General features: G+C 35.9%; 1 protein-coding gene across 1 annotated transcript in view; it reads right to left on the bottom strand.

Moving 5' to 3' along the window:
- Window positions 1-25,061, bottom strand: part of LOC113234852 (SKI family transcriptional corepressor 2-like) — a 50,464-nt gene that overhangs the window by 1,557 nt on the left and 23,846 nt on the right. The window contains exon 8 of the mRNA XM_026470374.1: window positions 1,432-1,579. Coding sequence (XP_026326159.1) covers window positions 1,432-1,579 — 148 coding nt within the window. The remainder of the gene's footprint in view (window positions 1-1,431; window positions 1,580-25,061) is intronic.

Genomic DNA, 25,061 nt, shown 5'->3' with positions numbered 1-25,061 from the left:
TGTATTAACTCTGTTTAAGGCTTCTGTTGTTTATTTTGATATAATAATACACTGAATACATTTTATTTAATTATATAACACATAACCTCCAAATCTTCAAACTGGAAAAATCTTTAATTCCTCACTTCTCAGAACTGTAAACCCAAAACAAAATTTGTTTAGGAATTTCTACTCTATATTTTCATATATTTTTCATAAACAGATAACAAAAGTTTACTACTTGTAATTTGTAAATAAACGATGGCAAAGTTCGCCGAAATTTCCTCTTAGTACCTATTGATTTGCCGTTTCTAGGCAGCGGATCTAATCCGCAAATAATTGCGGCGACGATTCGCTGGGCTTTTACCAATTAGCTGTAAATACGTCTGCTCAATTAAATCGAGCAACCGACACGTGAGTTCATTCTCGTTTTTAAATGTTAGGCGCTTTTGAATCGTGAATGTGTGAGTGGTTGATTTTTGTGTGGCTACCAACATTTATTTTATGCTTTGTGTAGTGCAAAGTAAATCCGAATAATTAGTGTGTTGTTATCTGCCGGTGATGCACGCATGGACGGACACATACAATTAAAAAAACTTGATTATCAGCTTGCAAATCCCGGAAATGTTAAGTAAAATAATACATTTTTTATTTGAATTAAAGACACTGCTCAACTCAACTTAGTAGCAGTAGAACTCCTTGTGAAAGAGTTCGTCGAGGGAAGTAGTGCCACCTTCCTATTTCTGCCGCCAAGCAGTAGGTAATTTAGCAGCATTACTGCGTTCTGGTTTTGAAGGGTAAGGGTGCTACTGAAATTACAGGCACATGAGACTTGTCAAGCTATGTCTCAAGGTGACTTGTGAATCTAGTGAATCTTTGCGATTTACAGCTCTGAGTGGCACTACAACTGTTATGGATAGGCGTGTAGCTGACCACCAGGCTTGTTCGTCCCGTCACTTGATATTATAAAATAAAAAATCATTGCATTATTTGTAAACGATGTTCCTATGTCCTATACAGTACTGATAATTCATTTATTTATTTATTCAGTAAAAAAGGGTAATATAACAGTATGCACTATGGCGTTACAACAATAAAAAAAATAACAATATTTAAACTAACATTAATGATTAGCTAATAACCATCCTGACTTCTTTCCAAAACTTTCTTCCATTAGGTCATCAGTTTCGCTATCCCTGTCACAGATCGCACTGTGTCGATGCTGCTGAGTGTAGTCTCGCGAGGAAGGGGCTAGTATCGGTATAGGTTAGTACGTGAAGGTGTAGTTGCTAAGAGGGGCAAGTCCAATCGTCCCAAGTCGTCTGTTACAGTAACTTTGAACTTAAGGTTCCACGAGGTACGCACTTTTGATCATAATTCGTACAACATCTAAGATGAAGCTAAGTAAGGGACATGTTACTAGGCAATTCCAGTGGTGATAAAAAGTGTTACCTCGTGGGTGCATATAGTGCAGTGGCGGCTGCAGGTCAGGTAGGCGCCAGGGTTCACGTTGGTCCTCAAGTTCAACCTTGGGCACCAGTGCGCTCCAACATGACTCCTCGCGTCTTGGGACAGCGTCGCGACACGGCCAGGAACATGCCTGTGGAACAATAAAGTACACATTAATAATAACGCCTCAACATAGCCCCGCACTAGAGAAACCCTGTGTGAGAAACTCACAAGAGAAATAAATGGAGGCCGTACAAATATTTCTCCTGGCCCGGGAATCGAACCTGGGACCTCTGCATAGCAGTCCGGCATGGTAACCGTTCGGCCACGGAGGCAGTTTAAAGTAGTTCATCATCAATCAATATACAGAGAGAAAATCCGAAACCATATAAAATACAAGGAAACTGTGTTAGGGCCCATTAAATATACTTTTGCGAAAGAATTTCGGCATAAATAATTTTCTGGGAAAGCGTGAGTTGTCCATAAAAATGAATAAAATAATTATCTTCTGTGTCTAGTCCCGTATAGTGGCGAACTAGACGATATTTCAATAAAACTTGGCAAATAGATGTAATTCCATGTACTTTTGAGATCGGTTTTTTTAGTACTCTGTACTGTGATTATTAGAATATCATAATGTTGCTACCATCGTGATATTCATTTATTTTTATAAGATACTCTACACTTGTTTGTATTAATAAAAAGAACATACTTATGTTCTTTTTATTAATACAAAGATCGTACAAACACAAAGATGAATTCTTCCGATATGACTAGACTCAAACCAGCGACCTTGCCAAACCGGGTCGCTCTCCCAACTGAGCTACAGAACGTGTCAGCAGACCTTCCGAATTTCTCTGTGTTCGTTGCAGATCTGTGTAGGTATTCGATTTTAACGGCTTTCTTGCCGTGGCGCCACCTCTGAGAAGCTTCATGAGGTTTCTCTGGTTTGAGTCCAACCTAATCGAAGGAAATTTTGCTGTGTTTTTGTATCAATATTAAGTATGGTATTTGTTTATTATTTGAGCCATTGGGTATTTTAGTAATTTAACTAATGTAAACGATTCCATTATGAGGAACTGTATACGTTTTTACGATAAGATTTCGGAGCATATATTAAGATCATCATTCTTTTTTCATTGAAAAGTCGTATTACAAAATTGAAGACTACATGTTAGATAAAGATATATGGAAAAACGACATAAGTCTAGATTCCATACAAATATGGTCCAAACTGTATTGTATAGCGTTTAAGTTTGTGACGGTGTGATCTCCTTACACCGTTATCTCACCTCTTTGTATCGCCTCTATCTATTGATAATTGATAACGCTCACAATCAACATAGCCCCGCACTAGGGAAACCCTGTGTCGCGGGTGCCATGGACACACAAATAGACAACCACAAATTACACCCAAACTCACGAGAGAAATAAATGTAGGCCATACAAATATTTCTCCCGGCCCGGGAATCGAACCTGGGACCTCTGCGTGGCAGTCCGGCATGGTAACCGTTCGGCCACGGAGGCACACAGAGGCCTCTCTCCGCTTGTATCCTATAATTTTTTATTTTACATGTATTTAAATTTTAAATTTGAATTTTTCCATCTTCCTTCTCTTTCTCATCTTGTTTTCGTACCACGGTCACTCCCAGCTCGACCGCCACGACAGTCGGAGCTGTTAATAAGCTAATCATGTGTAATAATTTATAAGTCTACAGCCTTTATGTATCTATTTCGGTAATTCAGTTTCTCGGCCCATTTAGGGGTAAGTGCCTTAATAATAAAGTGTAGGGAGTGTTTTATACTGTTATATCTGTTTTTTTACATTTACCTTTATATTGTTACAGCCTTTCTTTAAACTTTACTTCTTTAATAAATTTTGTGGACCGGAAGTTTCCCATTTCATTGCCGTGAACCTGTTCACGGCTAGTTAGGGTTACAACCCTTTCAAGTTTATTTGGAAAGTGCAATTCCGAGAGTCTTTTGCTCGTTCTTCCAGCAGTAGCTTAAAAAAAAATTACACTTAGAAGTGCAAAATTTACCAAAGGAATAACAGCTTATTTGAAATCGTCTTTGAGTCTAAGGGTCGTATTCTAGAAGTCTATTCAATGCTCAAATCAGGATTGCACCGGAAACACAAGCACTGGAAATACGACCCTAATGGCAGGGACTTGAGTATGATATCAAGTGCTTTAAACTATACTCAAATCCTTACTTGAGCATTGAGTAGAGTTCTAGAATACGACCCTTAGAGACTAGTATTCAAATCGGCAAACAGTTAAATGGACCCGAGAGAAAGTACTAACTCTACACTCGTCATTTAAGGAAGTAACCTTAATGTAATAAACGCTTTGTCGGCTGAGTAGCTACCCACAAATAATTACAATAATTATAAATCCAAATAAACAAACTGATTTCCAGTTTTCGTGTCACATTGAAATAGCAATATCCCGTGTTTGTCCCGATTACCGTCACGACTCCGAGCTCCGGCGCAATACTTTATCAGATGTAGCACGGCATGACAATTACTTGAATAGTGCCCGCTATCACTTAACAATAACGACCCTAATGCAATAACCGCGATTTTAACAGCGGTACTCAAGCTTTTAGAGGCCAAAACTGCCTTTTTAAATAGCTTAAAGAAACATTTTTCGGTCAAATAAATGTTAACAAAAGCTATATAATTATTTCGTTTAAAATGCTTATTACTACTTGCATAAACTCAAATTAAAAAAAAAGTTACCGTTTCCATTTGGGTATAATCAATAAACCAATTCTTAGTGTTCGGTTTTTGTATTTATATGTAGGCAGTATCCTAAGGTATCCGTCAACAAACTGCGAGGTGACGTGGTTTATTGAGTCCAGAAACGCCTGGAACCAGGCTAACCCCAATGAAAATTCTCCGTCCGACCACAAAATTCAAAGGAGCTGAGATAATATACTGTGCAAATGACTAAATGAATCATTGCACCCTAAGCGCCCAGTTACACGATGGGAAGGTTTTCGCGCGGTGGCCGCCCAGTTACCACGCTTTCACGTACATTTGGCTTGGTAGCTCGATTATACTCCTATAATCGAAATACCAAGCCAAAAATATCAATAAGTTATCTCAATTTTATCCAAAAATCAATAGACTGTCTGGGAAACCCAAGTTACCTTGCCCAACGCTTTACCATAGCAATACAAAGGGAGAACGCTGCCAGCACCTTGGGCACCTTGCCGCGGGGTCCAATTTTATTCATATTGTTTAATCCTAGTCCTATTTTCTAGTATTGAAGCTTTTATTGTACCTTACCTGTATATTTATGAAAATTTGTATTAATATAATTTATGTTCACACAATTAGTCAATTAGCGAAATATAAGAACAACACACCGATTTATTTTATTTATTTATTTAAACACTTTATTGTACCACAAAGTAACTTACAAATTTTCAGAAACAATTTAAATATTTGTGTACAAAGGCGAGCTTATCCCATAAAGAGATTTCTTCCAACTAACCTTTGAAAATCTGAGAGGAAAGTTGGTTTTTGGGGTGGCACTAAAAATAGATAAGTAAAGAAATGAAATATACTATACTCATAAATACACAGATAAATTTAATAAATCAAATGTACATACGAATGTATATATATTAAGTAATGTTGATACATTAATACATACAAAGTCTATAATAAATTGAATGTACAAAATAAATTTAATTAATTTTCAAAGAGGACCGCATCTGCGTCCGCCACCTTGAATGTTTGACAACCAACTAAATTAAGTCTTTTGCTAGAACCGCACATCAGTGAAACACATTTAGTACGCTAGTGCATGACATCGTTGGCCTATACCGATTGCTGATTAAGACATTAAACAAGAACTGACGTAACAATGAGCGCCCAGGTGGACACAAGCGTCCGCTCAGGAAATACGATACCAAGTGACGAGAGACGTCCATAACCGTTGCAGTGCGCCAGTGCCGCTTTAAATCACAAAGATAAGAGGCACTGTCACTGCGCCCTTACCCTTCAAAAATTGAAACGCAACAATGCTCATATAACTGCTTGACGGCAGAAATAGGTAACCTCTCCCTAGAAAAGACCCGCGCCCGGCAGTGGGACGTACGACGCTATTGTAATGTAACTATAAATATTGCCGGCTTGACAGCCGTTGACCGTGTTGTTGCACCAACAGATAGCAATGTTACACAAGCTTGCAGTAATTATTGTTGTTTGATTTAAAAGCAATTCAGGGGAGGTGGGCTTTTGAAGCCTATAGAATTGACATCCGTGGCAGTGACATAGCGTTGATTGCTGCCGCCTGAGACTTAAATTTGGTGCTCTCTCTTTTTTCACTATTACTACTTTTGTGTTGTTCAAGACATCGTTTTCTCAAATAGTGGAATTTATTTTCTAATTTTAAGAAGAAAAAAAAATTACTTGTTAGCGCGGTTACGCAACACAACCGATTCGTATTCGTTCAGAATCTTTATACAAATCTAGAAAACTCAGACACGCTTCCGAAGGTCGCTTGTGCACTAAGTCCGATTGCAATCTGAAAAAATACTAATATCGCTTGTTCACCTAGAGACAGTGAGCTATAATATCATTGACTAGAGACAAAATGAACCCTATGACATTTCGGATCGTCATTCTTCGTCCGACATCCGTCCAAAACAATTACTATTAAGTAATACTTGACCAAGTTAAACCCCAAAGTTACGTACGAAGCTTCATTCGCATCATACGTATTTTAATTTAGTCGAGACGGAAACCGAGAGTACAGGGCCAGAAACTAGCCAAAAAACCTGGTCATGTCTATCAATTACAATATTCTATATTTCACACGAATAAGTAATGAGGGTGCCGTATAATTATTCACGTAACGCAACCACTGCGCTGGCGCTTCATTAAATAATAAACCCCTCACCGTTACATGTCAATTGGTCACATGCGACAAATCCACCTGAAAAATTACTGATTTTTAAGTACAGAACAATTTAGGAACTACTACTTTTATTGAATTGGATATTAGTTATAGTATTCTCCATCTGAAAAAAGTCTACATGCACACCGTCACGCTTTTCTCCCACTCACTACTCTCTTGACAAACCCATATCGCCTACTCCACTGCTATCAGTCATTTCATGCATGCCCGTGTTAATTTAACTATCTTATTTTAATAATTAATAATTTTTAACTACAGTTCAAAATGAAACTTTGTTTTAGGGCCCCGTTTCGTTTTGTCCTGTTATGTTGATCCGAAAAAATAGCTTAATTTCCTATGTGTAAGAATCGACTCGATTTGTTATAAGGACATACAATAATCGGCCCGACATATTATGAGCACCTACCCGTTGACTTAAAAAACGAGCATAATGATGAAAAATTTGATCGATCTACTGAAAGACCTTTTGTTGGATAATGACATGATCTTGTAATATATGTTATAGTTTATTAGATTATTGGGTATTCATAAATATTAATTTACAGAATTGGATAAATTACATAAACTTAACGCATACAATCATTATTTTGACATAATTATGATTATATTATTTAATATGTTCCTACATTATTTAACACATAACAAATTAAAATTACATAAGTAATTTTTTTTCGGTATTTCGGTAATTTTTTTTAAATGTAACATTTATTACTATTTGTAACGATTCTTGTATGTAATACAATATATTGTATATAATAATGTAAAATTTACGAGATAATAAATAAATCTATATCTAAATCATAAATTTAAATTACATTAACAAAATTGCCTTCGACACATTGCTTCTATAGTAATAAACAACATTTAGAGTTTACAAATACTGATTTATATTCTTTTGAAACGCAATTAACTGAAGAGACCAATTTACATTACCTAATTTTGCATAAGACCTACCTATATGATTAATGTATTCTGGTAAATAAACGGATTACATTCCATAATGCATATTAAGTATGGTGTAAAACCTATTGTTAGTTTTAATTAAATTATTGCCACAAACAATTTTGCTCTAACCAAAGTACTTTCCTCAGAAGGAATAAATAAATAGAACAGTGCCAGCACTTGGCCACTTTACACTACTTATTGGGAGTACGTTTATTTATATATAATTTATACTATATTTAATACACGTACTTCATTTAAATGCATCCATGTACAAAAACTCGCGCCACAAAATCTACTGTTTTGACACAATTGTTTGTATATGTTTTGCAAGTTGTCCTAAATAATTTTCCTTAACAATCTATAAAGAACTGGCGATAAAAACCACGATAGATCTAAACAGATTATATAAGTACGGAGAATCTTCATTTGTATCAAGTTTTTGTTTCACAGCAGCTTTAAACCTCTTGGTGATCTTATTATTATACAAATGAATGTTTTAACTTTTGTTTGAGACATTGTCAAGCCACAATAGCCAGCCCATATTTTGTTCACCGTATTTTTTAAATGACTTCAAAAAAAGGAGGTATACTCAATTCGACTGTATTTTTTCTGTGTGTGTTACGAGATTATTCCCACACTTGAGAACCAACATAAATGATTCTTTTTTGAAAGGGTTGTGGTCCCGTTCAAATTTGAAGACAATATTCCACCACATTAGGGTATGAATCCGGGTTACTAAATTTCACCCACTTTCCTTTTCTTTTTAATTTATTTGGTTTATCAACAGCTGTTACATTGTGACTCATTTCCTAGGTACAACAATTTGTGGTTTTAAATGTAACGCACATCTAAGTACAGTTAAGCGTCACATGCAAAAAAAAGGCAAACGAACTTAAAACTTTTAACTTAACTATGTAATATTGTTAGAAACAAATACTAATAACTACCTACGTTTATACAAAGGCAAACATTCTGGAAGAACGTCCAAATATTCGCTATTTATTTTATACTTCCTTTAACTGTTTTCAATAAAACTTGGCAAATATATATTTCATAAACGTTTAAGGTCGGTTTTTTGTAGTAAAAGAGTTCTAATTATATTATGTCGTCACCCAATTGTCATATAACTTAATTTTGAATAATTGTTTATGCAACTTCGTGTAACTTCATATTAATAACGTGATTGCGAATCTCAATCATAAATAGAATTTAAAAAATATTGCCACCCACTTTAGTTAACATAATTGGATTATTATGCAATTGCTAACAATAGAACTAGGGGCGCGATTCGCCCACATTAGAATCTTTCCAATAGCAAAATTAATGTTCCGCACACACTCCCGCCAGTAAACCAGCCAAATGCCAACTCCCAAATGAGGTAAATAAAAAAATAAAGGCCACCTCGGCATTTAACTAACGCCGTGGCAGAATATGTTTGTGGGGTTAGAAAAAATATGACGCAGAATGTGCGTTGATCTAATTCTTATGTCTTTTTTCACATCTATTACTAAGTGACGGAATGAACATGTCGTGCCGCTGGTGGGAAGCTATGACACGCCTGTCATAGCAATTGCAGTGCCACTGAGAGCTTTAAATCGCAAGTTTTGAAGGATACCGCCACTACGTCCATCGCCCTGAGGCATAAATTGACAAGTTCCATGTGCCCATTTCACCAGCACCCTTACTCCTCAAAACCGGAACGCAGTAATACTCACAATACGGTTTGGCGGCAGAAATAGATAAGGAAAGGTACTTTAATTATATAATCCATTGACTTACAAATAAATGGACGACGGGTCTAATACAAAAACCACGAAAAAAATGTCCCAAGTCAACCTATTTAAACGTAGTGACATGTAAAGGAATATGAAAAAGCTAAAACGTTGAATTTAAATTGTAATGTCATCGCAGTACTGTCTAATTTTGCTTGCTTCGCTGTCAGTCGAAAAAACGAAGACTAGTATACAATTTTAACGCTCTATAAGTTCGGACACTTTTTAGCGCGGAACCGACGTCCATATAATTGTAAGTCAATGATATAATCATAAAAATTAAAAATGTACGTTCTCTCTTCTATGATTGCAGCGTTCGTCACAACGCCCGTGTGGTGTCGTTCTAATTTGCTAGTGGTGGCGCGCCTTTTCAACGCACCGCGTGGCATGTCATTCTGATTATACTGCATAAAAACAAAGCAGTCACGATGCGACGTCGTCGGAAAACCGATGCAATTCATCGTGACTTGTGGCATCGCTCTAAAACGTAGAGTTTACAGACGACAGAGTTCCATGTGAACGAGTTCGTCCAGGGAAGTACTTACCTATTTCTTTTTTTAATATTGGACAACGCATGTGACGTTGCGCCGATCCCAAAATAAGTAACTAAAACACCCGCGACAATGTAGAAAAGTTAGTTTTCTACATTGAACTGGCCGGGGATCGAACCCAGGAACGACTCCTAATTGTTAAGCATGACGTACTTTTTATCCTGTACGTAGATTGATCGTCGTGTTTTTTTGGATAAGATTATACAACTCAAAATTTAAACAGCATTTAGGACTACAATAATAACGACAGGCAATAATACAGCTAAAGTTTAATGAGAATTCGATCGCCGAGTGTTTTCAAACAATCGTAATTTCCGACATTTAATTTTACACGATAACATCTCCCACTAATGTCAAATGTGCGTATACAATTTGATTATGGTGCCGCCAAGTTACGTTTGCTGATGACAACCGTCGTAACTCACATTAGAGTTTTTTGAAAGTAAAAACAAGTCAGTTTTAAAATCAGGAGCAAAAAAATTTTGCTGGGGTTGACTTAAAAATTTTATGACATTTTAGACGAGGGCAAAAAAATGGCGACTTTTCGTACTTGCAACTTTTACACAAATTAGTTTTTAGTTTTAGTATTATTACGTTTCAGGTTCTCTATAGCCAATGCTCAATAAATAAATAATAAATTATATTCAGTGTTGCCAGGATCCTTGACTGGCTACTAGAAAGATTTTTTGTAAAAGTCTTAAGTATTAGCGATATTTATTTGTATACGCCCAAATCCTAAAAAAAGTAGGTAAGTACGCACAAGAAAAATGAAGCTAAAGCTATTAATTGTTAGATTTCAATTTGTTTGCGAAATATTAGAATGACTTTATTGCCTAATTTAAGTGCAGTCGTAAGCAATTTAGAATTTATAATAACGAATTGTATATAAATTTAAAAATCAAAATGATCATAAAAATTACGAAAATTGAAAAAATTAAAACAAAAATTACTTATGTATTACGCAATAGAGTCAAAAGTTAGAAAAATGTAAAAATCTGGCAGCAGTGCTTATATTTAATACAATGAAAAATTTTATGCCAAAAATACTATAAATTAAAATTTAAAAAACGCAATTTTTTCTCTTCTTTTTAATTTATTCATTACTCTTAAAAATATTAAACAAAGTTTTACTTTACTTTTACCTATTCTTAAACCTAAACAGACTTTTATGAATATTGCAACTCCTCCAACAGCAACGTAACAAATAGTTATTTTATGTAAACATAAATTAACACAAAAAAAATTATAGCTAAAAATAATAGCGAGACATCAAGCCAAAGTTGCGTTGGAAAAACTTTTAAATGATTACTTTCGATTACTTGTAATGTCTTCATACAATTTATTATTTGAATATAACGTCAACAGCAAATACAACTTTGTAGAAACACTGTCCACGTAACAATAGAATGAATAAATAATAAAACCAATTCGAAAATAATGGATGTGTGTTTTAATAAAAGAAAATACTGTTTTGTTTAAGAACAGTAATTTGTTTGATGGTTAATAAAATAAAGTAGATATAAAATGAAGGAATGTATACGAAGCGACATACTGTTGTGTATTCGACATTTTTGGAGAAGAGGGTAGGTAATATCAGGAGTAACAGTTGTTAACGATTCCAGAGAATATTTATAGGTATTAGGAATTTCATTATCGAAAATTTCGTGTCTCGATGAATTTTTGGCATTTTCTAGAGTCGAGACAGATGTTTTTGTCTCGCAAATAACGAGACTTAAGACTTAAGTCACTTACTACAGTTAACAAAATTTTGTAGAAAGAGCTCCTTGTGAAAGAGTTCATCGAAGGAAGAACTGCCTATCTTACGAAATATTTTTTTGAAATGTCTTAAAAAACCATAACCCACTTTTAGAATATTGAAATTAATTAAATTTTTATTGAATTGATATTCAATTATTTTTTGTGAAATTACTCCACTAGTTTGTTATAATTATTAATACAAAGATCGAACACTCAGAAAAAACACCCAGAAACAATTCCTTCGATCCGGTCGGATTCGAACCGACGTCTTCTTGCATACCGTGCCAGACGCGTGGCTTAGTTGGTATAGCGTGGCGTTAGTCGTAGCGCCAGGACTGGTAGCTGTAAAGGTACTACCTGGGTGATAAATCTGTAATAGATTTCTCATAGATGGCGCTACGACTAAAAAGTCGTTGAAAGACCGAGTACAAAGACACGACGCAAGCACATAGAGAAATTCGTGAGGTCCGTTGGTTCGTTCCGTGGCTTATATTGAAATTATTTAATGATATTTTAGCTTTGCATCGTAGTTTAAGTTACGATAAGTCGAACACGTTAACTAATTTCAACTTGTTTTAAAAGAGAATTTAGTGCTCTATTTTTTTCTTTTTAAAACGGATATTTCACTATATCGCCGACGCCCAAGATGCGCCAGACGCGCAGGAATTGAACGGTCCGTCACGCGGGAAGACTCCTTTCGTGCACGTCTGTTCAAGGCACTTGCAGTGCTATTCAGAGCTTTAAATCACAAAAATTTAATGCGCATTGCCACTGCACCCGTCATCCTGAAATAGTACTGTAGTCTAGGCTCTACTCTATGAGTAGAATCACTGGCTGAATGAATAGTTTTGTAATTAGAATGTTTTGAAAATGAAATAAGAGAAAAGAATAGAGCATCTTGAGAGATCGAAATGTAACCCAACACTATAAGCATGTAAAAAAAGTGCAATAAAGTATATTTTGAAGATTATTCCAGTTTATATTCATAAAAGTACCTCTCGCTACGCAACTCAGTTACAGTACTAACAAGTCCCATGTGCTTGTATTTCAATTGCATCCTTACACCTCAGAACCGATATGTAGTAATGAGACCATTACTTTGGCCGCGGCAATAAGTAAGATGACAGTACTTGCCTGGTTGAACTCTTACACAGCCTACTGCCTAATGCTGATTGTTACTTCCAATTGTAAGTTCAGTGTAGCAAAACTAGTAACTTTGTTTTAAAAGCCTCGCTTCAAATGCGGAAGTCTATTGTGTAATACTTAAAATTGTGCCGACACGAAAAAAAATACAGAAGAAGAGTAACATCTGGCCGACTGGTTTTGTGTGCAGTACAAAAGGAAAAATATATTTCCTGTTTCAGACCCGGTTATAGACTATGTATTTCAGAATTATTAAATTATAAACCCGCCACACACAGACCTTGTTTGAGTAATTTAGATAATACTCCACTTGTTTGTCATTATTTATTTATTAGCTTTTTTTGATGACTTCCGTGGTCGAATGTGTTAGCCATCTCTGAGGCCTCAGATATGATCCGCGATCGGATCAGTGTAGAAAACGATGTTTTTCTATGTTATCTAGTTCTTAGGTTTTCGAGATAAATCGAGTATACATATATGTTTTTCTTAATCTAAGTACCGCCATCTTACCTATTTCTGTCGCCAAGCAGTATTATGAGCATTACTGCGTTCCAGCTATGAAGGGTAAGGGTGCTGGTGAAATTACAAGCACATGGGACTTGTCAACTTATGTATCAGAAAGGCGGGCGCGGTGGCAGTGCACCTTAGATCTTTGTGATTGATCTTACCACCAGGTGGGCGACTTGTTCATACCATCACTTGGTCTCATAAAAAAATACTAACCAACGTTTCGGGCCCTTTACAGGTCCCGTGGCCACACGAGTGACCCACCGTGAGCATGAGACGTGTAAAGTGTAAAAAACAAATATACACGATTTAGAACCGAAAAATAGTTTCATTTTCTATATTATTCCGGGGTCGGTATTTGTGGTACCGTCTTTGTTTCCGATTTCCATAACATAAGTGCTTTAGCTACTTACTTTGGGATCAGAGCATCGTTATGATGTTGTCTAATATTTATTTATTATTGATTAAAGATCAAACAATCATAGGTAAATGTCGCCACTATACTCTAGCCAGTTTGGATGTAGAATCTTCTTCTCTTTCGTTCATGACGTGGTCATCACGGAGTACGTTTGTTAACGGCTGATGTGGCTTGCCTCACGACATCTCGCCATCTCTCTCTTTTAATGTACTCCCTCGTGTACTCATGTAAAGGACCGCCCACCGCAGATTTCATTTGATCGGTCCATCGAATGGGTGAGCTTCCGCGCAGTCTAGTGCCCTCTACTCTGCCTTGCACAACAAGACTCTCTATGGAGTCAAAATTCCGTCCTGAGACGTGACCGAAGAATTTTAGGATGCGAGTTTGCAACACCGTACACCACATTACACTGCTTGATGCCGAGTTCTTGGAGTATGGAGGCGTTTAAACGAAAATCTGTCCACGATACCCCAAGCATTCTTCTCCAGCACCACATTTCCAGAGCGTCTATCTTCTTCTCGATTTTAAGGAGCACCCATGTCTCTGCAGCGTACAGAAATATGGGGAAAACTAGTGTTCGGAATGTAGAATAAACGTCAATAAACACAAAACATAATAATATTATATTTCTAAGGTTTTCACCTCAGTTTGCTTTACAGTTACCACAATTTTGATATATGCCACCGAAATTTATTTAAGTTTTTTTTATGATACAAAATGACGGGACCAACAAGTCATGCGCTTGTAAGCGACACGCCTGTCCATAACAATTGCAGAGCCGTTCAGAGCTTTAAGTTGCAAAGATCTGAGGGGCACTGCCACTGCCCGTCACCCAGAGACATATCGACGCCGGAAAGCGATCTTGTCGTACCTCGAAAAATAGGACTTTACACCGGGGCCGAAAAACTACTTAAAAAAAATTCTTTCTAATTTCTACTAATTCAAATTAAAGAGATATATTAGTTGAACAACGCGGACGTTAGTTTTCATAATAAAATAGTGAACATCAATGTAACCAAAATATGTTAAAATTCTAGAATGCGAGGGCATTTTCCCCACATAGCGTAATCCAAACAAAATCCCCAAACGAGTTGTTGAGTTGAAATTCCCTGCATTTGGGGAATTCCCCATAAAATGGCAACACTGCAGTTAATTCAGAAAAGTCTGACGTAAGAATCGGACGCCTATCGGACGTGTATTGAGTGAATCCGATCCGATAGACGGATCCGACCATCAGACACGAAATCAGACGTGTATTACCGCACGTACTCTTCAAAACCGGAACGCAGTTATGTTTACATTATTGTTTGGCGGCTGAAATAGGTAAGGTTATGGATAATATAAATCTTGATGTCATGCCTGTAATGAATTTTGTTCAATAGAAGTTTGAAACCACTAGGAAGTGTTTAAAACCAACGTAAAAATGACCAGTAATTAATTATTTAAAAAACTGTGTCATCCCTAATGATTTTTTATTTGAAGGGAGAGATAGCAAACATTCGAGTTTGAGTAGTAATTAACCCACTTCAAAAAAAGGAGGAGATTCGACAGTATTTATTTTGTATGTATGTTACGCGATAACTCTGGCGTAAATATAAATAAAATGTGAATTGTGAACAGATTTTGAAATATTTTTTTGTCGGAAAGAGGGTATCTCAGTATTGGTCCCATTTAAATTTAAATAGAAAAAGAAAAAGAAAATATTCCACATATAAGGAGTACCGCGCACTTTGCGGTAACCGATATCAATAAAACTTGGCAAATAGATGTACGAACGAACGATCTTTTCAGATCGGTTTTTTTCAAATTTATGTTTTATTCAAATTCAGAATCGCAATTGATGCTGGATATATATAGTAATTTAATATACATAAATAAAAAAATAGAATATTTTAAAATTTTGTTTCTTTTCGTCTGCCTTAACCAGCAATCTACCAGTATTATCAAATCTGAATTATTTCATTCTTAAATGACACGTGCCAATACGTACTTTGAAAACTTTATGATAATTGGCCAGGTAAATATTACTTTACATAACCAAATTACTTACTTACCTATTTAAATTGTAATTATGCGAGCAGGCCGTGGTCAGGGCTAGCATATATAATGAGCATTGACAAAAAAATGTTCTTTTCCTATACCATCATTGGTTGCCCAACAACGTTTTGTTATTAAGAAGACTATTATAGACATACTACCTAAGCTCAATTTTTTTCCCAACTAATACGGTTCATTTTGCTTGTATGCTCTACATACACGGACACTGAACTCTCAGAAATTTAATATTTTACAAACATTGAGTTACAAATAAATGGACGACGGGTCTAATACAAAAACCACGAAAAAATGACCCAAGTCAACCTATTTAAACGTAGTGACATGTAAAGGAATATGAAAAAGCTAAAACGTTGAATTTAAATTGTAATGTCATCGCCGTACTGTCTAATTTTGCTTGCTTCGCTGTCAGTCGAACAAACGAAGACTAAAGCGTGAATGACGCTCTGTATGCGATTTTAACGACCTATAAGTTCGGACACTTTTTAGCGCGGACCCGACGTCCATATAATTGTAAGTCAATGTTTACAAACGAAATTATAGCCGTTTGTAAAACGCATATCGTATAATACGCGTGTGCTATTTAGTTCCATTGATATCATAGTACCTGTTGAATACAACTGTTTTCCTGTAAAATTTCGAGGGAAGTTTGTGTTTGTTTTTCTGTCGTGAAAATTTTTACGAATCGTGTTTTCACACCGTATAGTAACACCTTCACTGTTGGATGCGGAAACAACGTCTATGTCGAATTTGGCTAGAGTATAGGTTCTTATTATACACACAATCCATACACTAGCATAATAATACATCGAAGACATCTACACAACAATTAATAATACAAAACCGTATTGTCCATCAGACCATCCGCCTGTGTACCGAGCATGTAATTAACTACGTCACGTCGGTCCCTCCCTAGAGACCTACAAGGTATTCTAAAGGGAGACCTCGGAATAATACAAAATTATCTATGCAGTTGGACAAATGCAGAACTACATTAAACTTTAATGAACTAACGACGCATTATTGAAAGAAAATTAATAAAGTCAACGTAGTGAAATCAATTCAAGGGCATTTTTAAAGTAAATTGGAGTTCAACAATAATCAAAATAGTGAAAATTGATCATGAATATGGAATTCTGCTGTCCTAATACAGACACACCAGCACATTTAGCGCAAAAAAGTGAGAATATAAAATAGTAACGTTTACATATAAATAAATAAGAATTATTATTTTATAACACTCATTTACTTTTTTTTCATCGAAATTAAACAAAATACGTTTTTTTTAGACTTTATAACAAAGCAAAAACGGTTGAAAATTTCAAAATTCTACCTAACGGTTTAACGTAGATTAATCAAACTTTTCAATTAGAGTTTACGAAATCAAAAAGAACGTAAAATCAACCTCTCCAATCGACAAATCCGTAGAAGTAGGAAATTAAAACAAATTAATGAAAAAGTAACTGTAGAGCTTACGAAAGAGTTAGTCGAGGGAAGTACTGCCACTTTACCGCCGCCAAGCAGTAGTGCAAACATTATTCCGTTTCGTTTAAAGTTGTGATTGGCACTTAAACAGGTATAGACAGGCTTGTCGCTTGCCACCAGGCATACGACTTGCTCGTTGTAAAAAAAACAATATGTGTGCAAAGTTCTCGCGAAAATTACAGCTCAAGCCCTCTCATTGTAACAGAATCCCTGTGCCCAGTAATGAAACTCTACAGTATAGACCAACTATTATGATTTTATTGGTATCTGTGTATGTAGCGTTATTATATAAGATATATTTTTTACGTCCAATTATATCTTACAGTTTGTTCCAAAACTTTTAAAAATCCAATTATCACCAAACATAATTCACGTGATAAATACGTTCCCTACAACATAATCTAAGCTCTGAACGTGACCGACCCACCAAACAGTACACCAGTAATACAACTTCAAATCGTATCATTTCGAGCGGAGTGTTCTTAGTGATTTATATGAACATCAGCGGCGCAATTGAATTGCTGCAATTCCGACAAAGTATCTATTAGCTACGTGACTTGAGAACTAAAGAAGTGTAGAGTTGTGGCCAATAACAGATATTTGGAAAAAGTACTTAATTTTTTAGTAGCAGGTACTGAATCTGTCATGTAACTGTTAGGTAGGTACTTTTTTATTATACCAAGTGGCGGGACGAAGAAGCCGTTCGCCTGGTGTTAAGTGACACATCTGTCTATAGCAGTTGCAGTGCCACTCAGTTTCAAATCACAAACTGCCACTGCGCCCGCCACCCGGTGACATATGCCTTACGTTGGTAAGTATTTGAAATACGTCACAGAGGTTGCCTACAATATAATTTCTCCATATATTTTTTATAATTTTTAGACGATTCGTCAGACGAAGGACGCTCAGTATTCTGGCTCTATTTTTCGATGGAAAAACAGAATTCGAAAGAACATACTTGTTGTGTATATCTATGCTCTTTCTTTGCTTGTGTTTTTCTGTAACTACATATAGTCATAAACTTGTAATTAGCTGTGTGCTTTTATCTTCGGTTTTATTCATTGTTATGAAGCCGTTTTTTCGCACGAACTAAATAATAAATAATTAACGACTACATCGACGTGATTGACGCCTTAAAGAAACTTGTTATACAACACAAGTTTCTACGTCATACGTCACATGCTTAATTTAGAATCGTCTCAGAGTAAGGGGCATATACAGGTATCAGCACTTAAAAGTAACAGTGATTCAAAATCACATCCCGACATCTCTAACGGTAAGAAAGAGCTGTAACAAAGTAAAAGTATTTAGATTGTGTCGCGTACTTGAGTTCCCGTGGTAACGTTACCGTTCGGATTACGTCGTCCGTCTTGCTGATGCGATGTGTTAGTCGGGGCTTGGAGAGGCATTTGTCTTTCACATTGCTACGAGAAAACAAGATTTTGTTGTTTACTTTGGCGGGAAAAAATTGCGCTATGAAAAAGTTTACATGACAAGTTTAAAAAATAAGTTTTTTTTGTTTGTTTGAAGGCAAGACATTAGGAGCATTCAGACCGGTTCGAAGTTATTCTATATTTATTGTCGCATATATTTTTTCTCCCTTATATTATTTTAATACGTTTTACAATAATTACTATCGCGTTTAAATTATTTACTGGTTTCTTTTTGTTTTTGTTCTATACGTCCAAAAAGGACAGGCTAGGGTCAAAGATCATACTGCTTCGTCTTCAGCGGTGAGTTACTAATCTAGTCATAATTATACACATGTGGGAACAATGTGATGTTTTTATTATGCTAGCTGTAGCTGCGTTGTAATGCCACTGAAAACGTGTAGAGTCCCCAACCCACGTTGGGCGAGTGTGATGGACCACCTTAACCTTCTCTTTAGAGTACACCCGTGCCCCGTAGTGGGATCAAATACTTGAGAAACTATTGGCGAGCGTGAGCATAATAACTCGAAGAAATTTTTATCACAACCGGAAAAATAATAATGGAATGCATAAGGAATACTTGCATATTAGGGAATATATTATACATCCTGGGAATCTCAGTAATTTCGAGTCTCGACAAACTTTTGCATATTCAAGACTCGAGACAATGCTTTCAGTCTCGGGAATGTCGAAAGTTTTGAGACTTAAATCCTTAAATAAACAGTATTAAGAAATCTATTAAACTAACAGTATTTTATCGAGTTCTTAGGTTTTCGCGATTGTTATACATAGGAATGAAACTATTTTTCCGGATTTAAATCGCGTATATTTGTTTTTTCAAACAAACCGACGTTTCGTTAACATCAGGCTATCTATTGTGGAATAATGAATTCTACCTACAAATTGACGGTATAGCGATGGGCTCCCCGGTATCTCCCGTTGTTGCCGATATTTTCATGGAAGACTTCGAGGAGCGAGTTTTACCCATGGCCCCAGCTAGGCCGAAGATTTTCAAACGGTACGTTGATGATACTTTCACAATATTACCTAAAGATAGCATACCTTCTTTCTTGGACCATCTTAATTCTTTTAGTACTAAGATCCAATTTACTATGGAACAAGAGAATTGTGGTACTTTAGCTTTCTTAGATGTTTTAATTAAAAGAAATCCTAATAACACCTTAGGCCATACTGTATTTCGAAAGAAAACCCATACAGATAGGTACCTCAATGGTAATTCCCATCACCATCCTAGCCAGTTAGCTACCGTGGGCAAATCTTTGTTTCAGAGAGCATATGGTGTCTGCGACAGTAATCATCTGGCGGGGGAACTTCAGCATATAAAGCAAGTCCTACATGCGAATAAGTTGAGGATTCCACGCCAATGCCGCAGACCCCGTGTGAAACCACCAACAGTCGAGCGAAGACCTGCCATCTTACCTTACGTGAGAGGTGTTACAGACAAGATCGGAAGAGTCCTCAGGCGCGCATCTATCAAGACCTATTTCAAGCCCCTGAGGAAGATTTCTCAGTTCCTGAGACCCGTGAAATGTAACATCCCCTTACAGGATGCAGGAGTTTACAAGCTTGACTGTGAGTGCGGTCTCTCTTATATTGGACAAACAAAGCGAAGTATTTGTACCCGCGTCAAAGAACATATAGCTGATGTCAAACACCGTCGCGTAAACAAGTCTGCAGTCTGCGAGCATGTCATGGATAAACCTACACATTCAATGAAGTTTGACAAACCCCAGGTCCTTGCAAAAGAAGTCCGTTATCTGCCCAGGATGCTGCGAGAGGCCATTGAAATTAAAAAACATCCTAATTTCAACAGGGAAGATGGTTTCTCCGTACCACCAGTTTGGGATCCAGTATTTCCTCTAATGAAAAATCCCAAACAGACATAAGACTGCAGTACTAATTAATATGTTTTAATTTATTCTAATTTCTATTAATAATTAATAATAAATTAAACTTAATAAAAAATTCATTCAATAAAATAATTTGTAAAACTTAATGTAGCGTAAATTGGAATGTTTTCTTTGTAAAATTAAAAATAAGGTATTTAATTAATAACTATTGTAACTATAGTGAAAAAATAGGGTGGTTTGCATCAATATTAGACATAACTGGTTGAAGACTGTACCACCTCAGTCAACCGTGACCATGGGACCTGTAAAGGGCCCGAAACGTCGGTTTGTTTGAAAAAACAAATATACGCGATTTAAATCCGGAAAAATAGTTTCATTCCTAACAGTATTTTTTTATTCTGGTTGGATGAACATGGCAACACTGTAGTATAGTGAATCTTAGTATGATTTGTGGAGATCGAAGAACGATAGCATTAAAACCAGGTCCTCTGTATTATGAAACCAATGATTCTAAAACTATGTTAAACGCCCTTTTGTTTATTTCCTACGTGTCCAATATAAAAATGAAAACAAAATTTTCATATATAAAAATTTCAGATATATTTTTTTTATTTTATGATACGAGTTAATAAAGATTGCTTGAATAGAATATCATGTATTGACTGCTTATATGCCTAATGAAAATCTACTTTTTAAATCAAATCATTTATTTCTTTGCGACACACAGGAAAGAAAGTCGTTACAAGAATGAATTTTGGATCACTGTAACCCGCCTTGCGGTATACAACGTTTTCTTAGTTTTTATGTAATTTTTATGCAATAATTTGTACTATGATCTTGCAGTCTAATTTATCGCAACTTAATACAAGAGAACAAAAAGTAACGAGAACGGACACTCTCCCCCCTCCCTAGATTTAAATACCGCACCACGCTCCGCACATTGACGGTCACATTGACTGAACGAGAACAAGGCTGTCGGCGAGCCGTTTTCGCGCTAAGGCAGCTTTGATTATTTGAAAATAGTTTTCATTTGTTCATTACGAAATTTATACGTCAATATATTACATCATTTTGCGTTACTATTTATACGGTTGTGAATTGTGCTGTGTTCGGCTGTTTATCATCATCTAAACGGGATAAAGAGAGGAGTTTCTTTCGTTTTCCGAAAGATGAAGAAAACAAGTAAAAAAAAACTTAGTCTGACATTCAGTTATTGTTTTCTTAAATGCTTTTAATAGGATTCTATTAACAGAATTATAGATAACAGTTTCGCGTTAGAATTTTCGCTATGTTGCCGCTGTGACCACGTAACGTAAAAGTACGAGATAGTGATGGGTAACCCTGCCACTTCACGGACACAATGTGCAGATAGCGCCTCGCTATATGTCATCGAGTATATAACCAGAAATAGAGACGAAATAAGGGCCATATATTCCTGGTAACACATTAGCGATACATCTCTTATAAATATCAACTCCAGTTTGCACTGAAATATAGACAGGCCAATTACTGACCTGTGTGTACGTCTCCGTATATTCCAGATAATATTCTGTATTTATTGTAATAAAGATAATATCTCTAACAATGCCGTGCTGTTCTATTCGGTGGTGTGGGAAAAACAACAAAACATCTAATTACAAAACAAACGGAATCACATTTCATCGGTAATTAAATATGTAATTTTGCAATTTTCGTCCATTATAGCAAAGCTCAAGTTAACTGGTCGATTTGAAGTAAAACAATTGACGACATCCGTCAACTGTTTCGAATTCGGGTTGGCCAATCGGAGCGCAGTTGTCACAGTAATGATATGGCAGAATAGTTTTCAAACAAATTATATGATATTTCGTCTCTATTTCTGGTTATATACTCGATGCTATATATATACGTAGTAGTAGTAGTAGGCAACTAACTTTCGACCGTTGTTTGGAGTGCCCGGGGTGTGCTAATACTAAGAAAACATAGATAACAATAGTAAAATATTACAATAACAGATATAATAATTAACAATAACTGTAAATTACTAATACAAATATTGAACACTTAGAAAAAATTCCTTCGATCCGGCCGGATTCGAACCGACGTCTCCTAGCAAACCGTGCCAGACGCTATGTCAACTAAGCCACGGAACGATGTGTAACGAACTGGTGGAGTAATTTCACAAAAAATAATTGAATATCAATTCAATAAAAATTTACTTAATAAATGTAAATTTAACACACATGTTTATAGTCTCGAAAGCTTCGTTTTCCCGGAATTTTCGAGACCACATCGAGTCTTGACGGAAATCGAGAGGAGATTGAAAGCCATACATACATATAATTAATAACCTCAGTACAGAGTACTAAAAAACCGACCTCAAAAGTCATTAATCCCCTAGTTTACCACCCTGAAAGGTCGAATATTTTCTTCAAATTGAAATGGAACCACTTCTGGGGTACCCACTTTCCGACAAAAAATGAATCACCAAAAACGGTTCACAAATGGCGGAGTTATCGCGTAATATACATGTAAAAAAATTATACAGTCGAATTGACCTCCTCCTTTTTTTGAAGTCGGTTAAAAATAACAAATGTTGTACCTAGTTTTTTGATTATTATTACCTACATAGTGTACTAGGTGGTGCCCGCGAAAAAAAGTACTCCGAATAACCTAAATGTGCTAAGCCGTGGCAGCCTAATGGTTGGATTAGTAGCAGTAGTAGAGTAGGAACATACCTAGATATAGAAAAAATTCTATATCTATGAGTAGGAATTAATATAGAACTCGGTCCTTTATTCCCAGAAAAATTCAACCAACATCAAATTTTCTACTAGATATATGTAAGCTTGATATAAAGAGCTTAGCAAAATAAAAAAAAAATGAACTGCATTTTTTTTTATAATTAAAACAAGTGTGGTAGATATGTAAAATTCATTACCAGCAACACTGCAATGCTAAAAAAAGTCCAAAAATAAAATATATAAAACATTTCAAAATCTTAATTGGCTAATTATTTCCTTTATTTTTTTTTCATCCTGCTAATTATATTTTACTTTCTTCTATCCTCTAAGTTATATTGCAACGAGAATGACGTTAACATCTGATCTGTCAATATTTTTTATGGCATTGATCACTGGCCTATTAGTTAAAAAATTACATAAAAATCCGTTCCGTTTCGTGGGACTGCGTTCCGTTTTACTTTACGTAGTATTAAAAATCCCTAAGAATTGGAAATCGCAAGTCAAAAATAATTTGTTTTTAATTCAAACTTTCTAGATTTTGAGAGCTCTTTACGAAAAACCAACTAATAGCCTGGTAAAATTTTTCATTTATTTTAGTACCACTCAAGGAACAACTCCTTAATTTGACATTTACCATGAGCTTTGCGGTGAAGGCAGACATCGTGATGAAACTGGCACGTCGAAGAAGAGTCACAACCCTCGGAAGACGTGTATAGTTGTGTGTGGCCTAAAACCTCTCCTGAGAGAAGATCCGTGCTCAGCATGGGGACATATAAATAGGTTGATGATGACGACTATACCATACTAATTGTCATAGTTTTATTGCTCCTCCCATTGACTTACAATTATATGGACGTCGGGTCCGCGCTAAAAAGTGTCCGAACTTATAGGGCGTTAAAATCGTATACAGAGCGTCATTAACGCTGTAGTCTTCGTTTGTTCGACTGGCAGCGAAGTAAGCAAAATTAGACAGTACTGCGATGACATTACAATTTAAATTCAACGTTTTAGCTTTTTCGTATTCCTTTACATGTCACTACGTTTAAATAGGTTGACTTGGGACATTGTTTTCGTGGTTTTTGTATTAGACCCGTCGTCCATTTATTTGTAAGTCAATGGCTCCTCCATACAAAATTTCATCCCCTATGCCACCAACTTTAAGATTTATTTTTGTGACATAAAGTAGCCTATGTCATTCTCCTAAGTCCCATCATCTATCTCTATACCAAACTTCATCAAAATTGGTTCAATGGTTTTGGTTTAAAAACGTAACGACAGACAGAGTTACATCCGCATTTATAATTTTATTTTCTATGTTAGTAAAGATATTTATTTGGCCGGGCACTCGGCGGGAATAGACTAAGGGAATTGATTACACATGTAGCAAACGGCTTTGGTCACAGTAGAGCTCCTTGTGAAAGAGTACGTCCGGTGTGGTATCTTACCTATTTCTGCCGTCATGCAGTAATGTCAGCATTACTGTCTTCCGGTTTTGAAGAGTAAGGGTGCTGGTGAAATTACAGGCACATGAGACTTGTCAACTTATGTCTCAGGGTGACGGGCGTTCGTTAGCTTAGTTCGCGGTGTGACCTGCGCTTTAGATCTTTGCTATTTAAGTAAGAAGCACTGCAACTGCTAGGACAGGCGTGGAAAAAAAAAAAAAAAAAGGACAGGCGTGTCGCTTACCATCAGGCGCACGACTCGTTCGTCCCGTCACTTGATCAAAAAAATACACAGCCTGGTCGATCAATCGACTGTCTGATTAAATGTAATAATAAAAACAATAGAAATACTGATAACTGCTTAATGTTTACATTTGGTTATAAAAACTTATAAAAGCACTCAATCAAATTAAAACTACAGACAAAATTGTGATATTCATTGAACAACTTCAATAGTTTGTTGCTACCACAGTTGGAAAAACATGTTTCGATGGCAAAAATTAAATGGAACCTATTCAATTAATATTTTTTTTATTTCGAGTAACATGGATCATCTATTACAAAGATTTAAACATAATTAAATTATTCAATTAAACTCA

Source organism: Hyposmocoma kahamanoa, unplaced genomic scaffold (genome assembly GCF_003589595.1).
Source record: "Hyposmocoma kahamanoa isolate Upper Pololo Valley unplaced genomic scaffold, ASM358959v1 86, whole genome shotgun sequence".
Taxonomy (NCBI): Eukaryota; Metazoa; Arthropoda; class Insecta; order Lepidoptera; family Cosmopterigidae; genus Hyposmocoma; species Hyposmocoma kahamanoa.
This window is presented reverse-complemented; position numbering and strand designations above follow the sequence as displayed.